Source organism: Microtus ochrogaster, chromosome 7 (genome assembly GCF_000317375.1).
Source record: "Microtus ochrogaster isolate Prairie Vole_2 chromosome 7, MicOch1.0, whole genome shotgun sequence".
Lineage (NCBI taxonomy): Eukaryota > Metazoa > Chordata > Mammalia > Rodentia > Cricetidae > Microtus > Microtus ochrogaster.
Genome location: NC_022014.1, coordinates 4,602,474 through 4,611,320, shown reverse-complemented (window position 1 = coordinate 4,611,320; position 8,847 = coordinate 4,602,474). Strand labels below are relative to the sequence as shown.

Sequence of the window (8,847 nt, the reverse complement as noted above, 5' to 3'; positions counted from 1 at the left end):
AAAAAAAAAGAAAAGAAAAAGAGCTAGCTAGAAACAAGCCAAGCAAAAAATGTGCATCCATAATTAAAAAAAAAAAAAAAAGTCTAGTAAGGGAGCTGGAGAAGTGGCGCAGCAGGTAACAGCTTTTGTTTTTGCAGAGGACCTCGGTTTGATTCCTAGCACCCACATGGTGGCTTGCAACTATACCTACAGTTCTAAGGGATACAATGCCCTCTTCTGACTTCCATGGGCACCAGGCACCCACATGGCACACGAACAAACATACATATGAGCAAAATACCTATACATATTCTCTTAGTCATTGCTCTGTTGCTGTGAAAAGACACCAAGACCAAAGCCACTCTCATAAAAGAAAGCATTCAATGGGGCTGGTTTACTGTTTCAGTGATTTAGTCCATTATCATCATGGTGGGGAGCATGGTGGCATGCAGGCAGGTACTGGAGCAGCAGCTGAGCGCTACATCCTGATCCGTAGATAGAGAGAAAGAGTGTGGGCCTGAAATAAGCTTTTGAAATCAAAGCCCAGCCCCAGTACACACGTCAAGGCCACACCTGCTCCAGCAAAGCTGTAACTCCTAATCCTCACAATCCTTTCCGATAGAGCCACTCCCTGGTAACTGCGCATTCAAATCTATGTTCCCATTGGGCATTCTTAGTCAGACTACCACAGATAAAATAAAATATGTATATTTTTTTAAAAAAGAAAAATCTTATGGCCATTTTCATAGTTACTGAAATGATAAAATTCAACTCCCTTCCTAATAAGAAGATCCAGTAAGTTAGTATTAAGTTTTAATCCCTTCAACCAGGATTAAAGTGTATTTTTTCTGTGTTGGGGATCAGAGCCAGTGCATGGTCAACAAACACTCTATCACTGAACTACAGTTCCTTTATTTTATATATATATAATTTACTTTTATTTACTGTTCATTGGTGCTTTGCCTGAATATATATCTATGTGAGGGTATCAGAAGCCTTGTAACTGGAGCTACAGACGGCTGCAAGCTGCCATGTGGGTGCTGGGAATTGAACCTGGGTCCTCTGGAAGTACTCTTAACCTCTGAGCCATCTCTCCAGCACCCAGTTCCTGATTTTAAAATACTTTTCTTTTTAAAGGAGAAAAATCTCATGTCTCCCAGGCTGGCCTAGAACTTCTGAGTCCCCTTCTTCCATGTCCTGAGTGCTGGGATTACAGGCATGTGCCTCCATGCCCTGTTTATGTGTGTGGGAAGCTACGCTCAGATGGACTTTGTTCATGCTAGGCAGGCATTTGAATTGTTTCTAGCTTTTCCTTGCGTAGAATACTGTAGTATTGCCCCGTGCTGTAGTGCGAGTCTGGCAGCGGCTCACCCCACAGCCAGCTTATTGCTGGACTCCTGGTGTCCCGTCAGCTCCTAGTGCTTAGGTTCTGCTCTGCAGAGAGTCCATAAGCGCTGACTTGTAGTCTGCATGAAGAACAAGAACAACATGGCGTCTTCCAATGCTGCCCCACTCATTTTTCAGAGGAGGCTGTGCTTTTGTCCTGTGGGAGGAGGATTTCTTTGTAATCACCCCATGCTTAGTGTGAGTGAAAGGGAGTGATTTTCTGCTAGTCCTTACATTTCTGACCATAAAATAATGTTTGTTTATTGTATTACTTTGTTGGTTTATTTATTTGCAGAGTCTCATTATTATGTAGCCCTGGCTATCCTGAAACTGGCTATGTAGAGCAGACTGGCCTCAAATTTATAGGTCTCCCTGCCTCTCTGTTCTGAGTGCTGGGATTAAAGGCTAGTATCTCCATATCCAGCCACTTTTATTATTTTTTGGTTGGTTGGTTGGTTGCTTTTGTTGTTTTGTCTTGTCTTGTCTTTTGTTTTTTTCAAGGCAAGGTCTTGCTGTCTGGCCCTGGCTAGGTGGAACTCACTATGTAGACCAGGCTGGACTTGAACTTAACAGCATTCCTCTTGCCTGTGTCGCAAAAATACTGGGATTACAGGCGTCCCTCATTATGGCTCATCAAGGTTGTTGTTTCATAAGAAACCTGGCTTTCCCTAGCCGAGCTGTCAGAACTCAACATTCTCTATTTCAACAGGCAACAAGAGTAATCTTGGAGATGAAGATCTTCAGAAACAAGATTGTAGAGGAACTCTTCAGATATGGATGCAGTGAGTTGTTCTTGGGTTTCTGAGCAACCTCCAGCTTGCCAAGAAGAAAGAGCAAACACACCCATTCCACAGCAGAAGAAACTGAGAAGCCTTCTAGTTACAACTGAAAATAATTCTCCACTGAAAGATGTCTCAAAATATGTGGACATTAATATTACTACACTTTTTCAAGATGAGAAAACAAAGACATTGAGTAGGTGTCCTGCATGGGAAGCAGTTTCCCAAAAGTTCTTCTCTTATTTCCCACCAGAGGATTCACACTGGTGAGAAGCCCTATGACTGTAGCCACTGTGGAAAAGAATTCAATCATGAAACAAACCTTAATAAGCTCAAATGAATCCATACAGGGGAGAAACCCTATTCCTGTTCTCAGTGTGGTAGAAACTTTGATCAGAATTTTCATCAGAGTCGCCATGAAGGAATTCATGTAGGGGAGAAAATATTTTAGTGTCCAAAATGGGGGAAAACCTTCCCCCAAATGAAGAATTTGTAGTTTTTTTCCCCCAAAATGAAGAATTTGTAGTTTTTTCCCGCAAAATGAAGAATTTGTAGTTTCATCTGCAGAATCATGAGCTGAGAGATCATACACATTGCAACAACAACAAGGAAGTGGGAGAAGGGAGATTGGTCAGTTGTCACTCAGCTTCTCAGCCCCAGGAGCAGAGCTGGGATCAGGAAAGGGCCTGCCTCTGCCTGAAAAGTTTCACAAAGAATTAAGAACCCAAACAATTTATGATTGAAGAACAATTCTAAATGAATGGGTCAAAAGAAAAAATGTCAAGTAAGACATTCCAAAAATGCAAATAAAATTTAGTGTACTAACATTTGCAAGATAAAGCAAGAGCGGCAAGAGGGATGCCTGCCCTCAAGTGCACATCTGAGCAGGGAGGTCTGAAACGAATGGCCTTTAGTTTTCCATTTCTGTAAGGAAAGACCTGATACAAGTGAAAGAGGGAAGGTTTATTTAGACTCATTGTCTAGGCTCTCAGTCCACAGTTGCTTGACCTTGTTGCTTTGGATCTTTGGGGTGGAGGGGGTCTGTTTTCCTCATGGGATCCTTACAAGCAAAGGAGGACAAAGGAGGAGTGGGGAGTCCTATGTCTCCTTAGTGATCTGCTTATGACCTGACTTCTTTGCACTAAGCCTTACCCCCCCCCCAAAGGTCCCACCACTTCCCGATAGCAACCAGACCTGTAACACATGAACCTGAAACACTTGTACCAGAAATCGCGGTTGACATTAAAAGAATAATAACGGAGCTGGAGAGGCGGCCCAGTGGCTGGAAGAATGGCTGTTATTTCAGAGGACCCAGTTTGGCTCCCAGTATCCACATAGTAGTTAACGCCTATAACCCCAATTCCAGAGGACACAATGTCCTCATCTGTTCTCCTCAGGAACTGCACAGAGATGATACACAGATGTACATACAGGCAAAACATCCACATTCATACATAAAAATCTCAGATTTTAAAAGCACTAAAGGAATCCTATAAACAAACCTCACAAATTGGAAACCAGAGTGAAAGAGAGCAGTTCTTTTAAAGATAGTCTGGGTATCAGCCTTGCACAGGAAGGAATGGATGAATAGCTGGGATCACCTTGCTGGGCCGGGTCTCCTCTCCAGATGTGCTCACCTTAAAGACTGAAGCTTAGCATTGTCACCTAGGAGCTGGGCGGACATAGTTTGGAGTTTTCCCAATGAACAGAATTTCATAGAACAGCTGTAGCAAGTTAGGTCTCTGTGATTGTGACATCACAAAAGATTATTCTGGGATGACTGCTGAGAACATGAAGAATATTGTCCTGTATCAGACTTGTTGACACACGCCTTTAATCCCAACAGAGACAGGTGGATCTACATGAGTTCGAGACCAGTCTGGTCTACAAAGTGAGTTCAAAGACAGCCAGGGCTGCCCTGCTTCAAAAAACAAAAACTATATATATATATATTTTTTTTTCCCTGACCACAAAATGGCCCACAGCCAGTGCTCCAAGGTGATTGGTATGAATGGTACTGCTTCTTGGCTGGAGCTCACACTTTATCTATTCCTTTCTTCTAGATGGCATACACCAAGACAGCCAGTCAATCACAAGCATCCTAAATAACAATATCTCATCTGAAGCAACAGTCCCCAGTTCTTTCCTGACATTACCCAAAGCAGCTCAGCTTGTTATTTCTTTTTAGCAGCGTCTATCTATTCTCCGAGGATGTGCAGCTCCCACCTGTTCTCCAGGCATGTGAAACACCACCTGTTCTCCAAGCAGGTGCACCTCCACCTGTTCTCCAGGCAGGTGCAGCTCCCCCCTGCTCTCCAGGCATGTGCAGCTCCCACCTGTTCTCCAGGCATGTGCAGCTCCCACCTGTTCTCCAGGCATGTGCAGCTCCCACCTGTTCTCCAGGCAGGTGCAGCTCCACCTGTTCTCCAGGCATGTGCATTCTCTGCTCTGGCAATTGGGAGTAAAGGGTAGGTGTGTGTTTGCATTTCCTCTTGTCAGGAGGGCACTCATGATTGGAATGAAGGGGTTTGATTGAAGCATTTTGACTGGGCAGGAGGGATGGCTCAGCAGTCACTTGCTGTTCTTCCAGACCCAGATTTGGTTTGCAGGGCCCACGTCAGGTGATTCACAGACACCTGTAACCCTCTTCTAGCTCCTTGGACAACCACACACACGGCACACCCACATTTTAAATCTTTAAAATAATATTTATTTTGTCAGGACTAGGAATCAACCCTAGGCCCTGCACATGCTGGGTAAGCACTCTACAGCTGAGCTCCATCCCAAGCCACTTCCCATCTTTCACCTGTTTGGTCTACAGCAGGGATTTTATTCGCCCAAGAGATAGTAGATGCTTTTCTAACAAAAAATGTTAAGCTTCACATAGTAGAATAAAAATTGTTTTCTTGGAAATTACTTCTTAATATGATTTTCTTAGCCTTACTGAGAAGATGAAAATTTCATGGTAAGCACTTTCCCTAAAGCCCCTTTCATGTCCTTGTTCCTCAGGCTGTAGATGAACGGGTTCAGCATGGGGGTCACCACCGTGTACATCATGGCAGCTGCCATGTCCCTCCCAGCTGAGCGAGAGGAGGAGGGGTTGAAGTACAGGGATATGATGGTGCCATAGAAGAGGCAGACCACAGCCAGGTGGGAGCTGCAGGTGGAGAAGGCTTTCCATCTTCCCCTTGTGGATGAGACTCTCAGGATAGCACAAGCAATAAGGATGTAAGAGACGAGGATACAAACAAATGGGGCTATCATTAACAGCCCGGCGACAAAAAGAATCATTAGCTCATTGAGGTGTGTGTCTGAGCAGGAGAGGTTCAAAAGGAGAGACACCTCACAGAAAAAGTGGGGGATGGTGTTGTCTGCACAGAATGAGAGCCGAGCCATGAGCAGGGTGTGCAACAGAGCATTCAGGCTGGCTACCACCCATGACCCAAACACAAGGAAGGCACAGAGCTGATGGGTCATCTTTGTTGTATAGTGTAAGGGGTAGCATATGGCTACATACCGGTCATAGGCCATCACAGCCAGCAGGAAATTATCCATAACAGCAAACACACAGAGGAAATAAATTTGCATGAGACACCCAGAGAAGGAAATGGCCTGATTCCTGAGTGTGTGCATGGCCAGAACCTTGGGGACAGTGGTGGAGGAGAAGCAGACATCCACGAAGGACAGGTTGCTGAGGAAGAAGTACATGGGGGTGTGCAGGCGGGAGTCTGTGCCGATGGCCAGGATGATAAGCAGGTTCCCCAGGACAGTGGCCAGGTACATGATGAGAAATATCAGGAAGAGGAGCTGCTGCTGTTGGGGCTGCCTGGAGAGTCCCAGGAGGAGGAACTCAAAGACACTCGACTGGTTGCTGCCTCTCATGAGTCTGAGCCCAGCTAACTACAGAGAACAGACATGGGTGAGAATGCCGTCTGCAGGTTTGGATGCTACAACCAGGTTTATATTAAGACTGCATTATGGTTTCTGAATTAAGATCCACTCCTATTTTCTACACACTCAATTTAAAAATCCCAGTTTTACGTGGTGCTAGCTTCCAAGGTCCACCCTTTCAGTTTTATGGAATATAACATAAAAAGCATTCATGCACACACACCATCCTTCCCTGCAACTATATGTACCTCTGGTAACACCCCAGTCTCTCCCACCCCTTAGCAGCTCAAGGAGAAACACAGGCAGTTATTGTACTGATCGCAAGCTCCAATAGCTGCACATGTGACTCCTCCTGCTGTTCTCTCTGTGGAAGAGAGTGAACAGCTCATGCTTCTAAAGAAATGCTGTCATTTCTCCTATTCTGAAAATACCTGAACAGGCCAGCTCTACTGTTTTCCACTTTGGAGTTTCTGGGCAACAGTGTCCTTTATTCCAGGGAAGGATGGGAAGGTCTCAGGAATACACAAAGAGTGGATGATCACTGTCTTAGCTTTCTGTGCTGGAAGGAGGTTTGGGAGAATTAGGCAGGTATTTCCCAGAGCATCTAATCCCACTGGGTACAGACTCCCTAAGCATCTCATTAAAGATCTGCAGAAAGGTATTGTGCCACCAAATTCCTGGTCCCCACTGACCCGCAATGATGGAGTGTATCATCGAAGTTGGAATTTGGGGATGAGGAAATCACTGTGGGGAGAAGCCCTAGAGAAATTCCCTGAGAGCTTCATCAACTTAGTTAACTACGCTAGTAGATTTGGAGGATTGGTCCAGAGTCTCCCTTTCAGCACAGAAACTGGAGGTATTGTGTTACCAGAGCGAACATCCTCTTTCCACATAGGGTTGTGGTACACATGCTGATAGGAAGCCCTGGAAGTACAGAAGGGAGCAACTGGCCTTCCAGGGTCGGGTTTGATCCCGTAAAACATTTGATGTAAAGTACAAAGAGGGCAAAGCAAAAAATGTGTAGTCTGCCGTGACTGAAGGTTACTTTGGGCTGTCTTCCAGCCCACGGTGAGTCATCCATTTCTGAAAATCTATAGGCTCTTCACCAGCCTCATTTATCTTCCCACCCCTTCCAGACAGGATTCATGGTAGGACTTAGAAAGCTAGCCTGGGGACAGAGAACTGGTAGGCCAGCCTCAGTGTGGCTTGTCCCGTCCATGCACAGCTAGAAGCTCACTGTGTTTTCCTGCTTCACTCCCAGGAGAACAAGTAAATGTCTAGAGGTGACAGCAAAAACAAGGTAAACACGAGAGAGGAGAAAGAAGCTGGAGGGAATCCTGGGGCTACTGATTTAGGATTCATGCTACTTCTAATGCCCAGCTTGAGAGGTCTTCATTTCTATTCATCAATCAACAATCTAAGCCGTATCTTTCTTAACTCATCCTGGAAAGGAGTTTAGAAAAGGGATAGCATATGCTTATCCAGACACACTGGAGTCTAAAGCAAGAAGATTGCGGCCATGTTCCAGGCTACCCTGATCTATTATACCGAGACTCAGTCTCATAAAAACAAAAACATAACAAAGAAAAAGAAACACTAGGCGCTAGAGAGATGATCGGTGGTGTAGAGGACTTTTTGCTCTTCCAGGGTTTGGGTTCCATTCCCAACACTCACATGGTGTTTCTCAACCATCCATAACTCCAGTTTCAGGTAATCTGAGATCTGACACTCTCTACTCATCTTGGGAATGCACGTGGTGCGCATGCATGAATATGCAGAAAAACATTCACATATAAAATAAATCTTTTTAAAAATAAAGAAAAATGATAATGAATATGTAGTTTGGGCATGTCACACACTAATATTATAAAATAAAAGAGTAAAATTCAGGGGCATAGATGAAATGTTATTGGCTGTTAGTTAATTCTTGAATCTATGTGCTTTGAACATCTGTGCTGTATGCTCTTACATATGTTTGAAATTATCTAAAGTTTATAACCAAAAATCAGTACTTTTGCTTGCCATGGTGGCACATGCCTTTAATCCCAGCCCTTGAAAAACAGAAGCAAGTGGATTCCTGTGTGTTTGAAGCCAGTCTGGACTGCACAGTGAGAACCTGTCTCAAAAAACAAACAAAAAAATCTTTACTTTTGCCAGCTTAGAAGTTGGCTCAGTAGGTTAAATACTCTATTAGCATAAATACCACGGTACAGATTCCCAGCATCCACATATACACCAAATGTGTGTGGCAGCCAGCCTGTGATCTTATTGCAAGAGGCAGCAATGAGATCCCTGGGCATCTTTAACAAAAATACTTCAAAGTAGCCATGGTAAAACATTGACCTATGGAAAGGAGAGCTGACTGAATAAGCAAATAAAAGTATGAAGACAATGGCAACTCAAACAGGGAATAAGAAGACAAAAATATGGGGAAATGCCAAATGGAAATTATGGAATTGGGAAGTAAACAATTGAAATAATCAGTCCACTAAATGAGCTTAACAAATTTGAACCAGATAAATAAATAATTGGCAAACTTGTAAATACTCACATACAGAGTGTGGAAGTTGAAGAGCAGAAGAGAAGGAATGAGGAAAAATAGAGCATGGGGTCAAAGGTAGACAGTATTAGGACTTTAGGGAAAGAAGCCAGGCCTAATGGTGCACACTTTCAATTCCAGCACTGGGGGCAGAGACAGGTGAGTCTTGAGTTCAAGACCACCTTGAACTCTGGTCTACAGAGTGAGTTCCAAGACATATCCCTAGCGGGATACACTGAAAAACCCTATGAAATAAATAAATAAATAAATAAA

At 44.0% G+C, this 8,847-nt stretch overlaps 2 protein-coding genes across 2 annotated transcripts; one reads left to right on the top strand and one right to left on the bottom strand.

The window, feature by feature from the left end:
• The first annotated feature begins 2,138 nt into the window (after window positions 1-2,138).
• Window positions 2,139-2,699, top strand: Znf200 (zinc finger protein 200). Its single transcript, XM_013347030.1, is given in 3 exon segments — window positions 2,139-2,353; window positions 2,355-2,620; window positions 2,623-2,699. Coding segments are annotated over 3 exon segments (558 nt in total).
• A 2,385-nt stretch (window positions 2,700-5,084) lies between these two features.
• Window positions 5,085-6,026, bottom strand: LOC102002073 (olfactory receptor 1361-like). Its single transcript, XM_005349227.1, has one exon. It carries the CDS (start codon window positions 6,024-6,026, stop codon window positions 5,085-5,087), a length of 942 nt encoding a protein of 313 aa, XP_005349284.1.
• Between the last annotated feature and the right edge of the window lie 2,821 nt (window positions 6,027-8,847).

Bases quoted from the DNA above. Each gene is read 5' to 3' on its own strand.
- LOC102002073 (XM_005349227.1), bottom strand. From the start codon at position 6,026: ATGAGAGGCAGCAACCAGTCGAGTGTCTTTGAGTTCCTCCTCCTGGGA.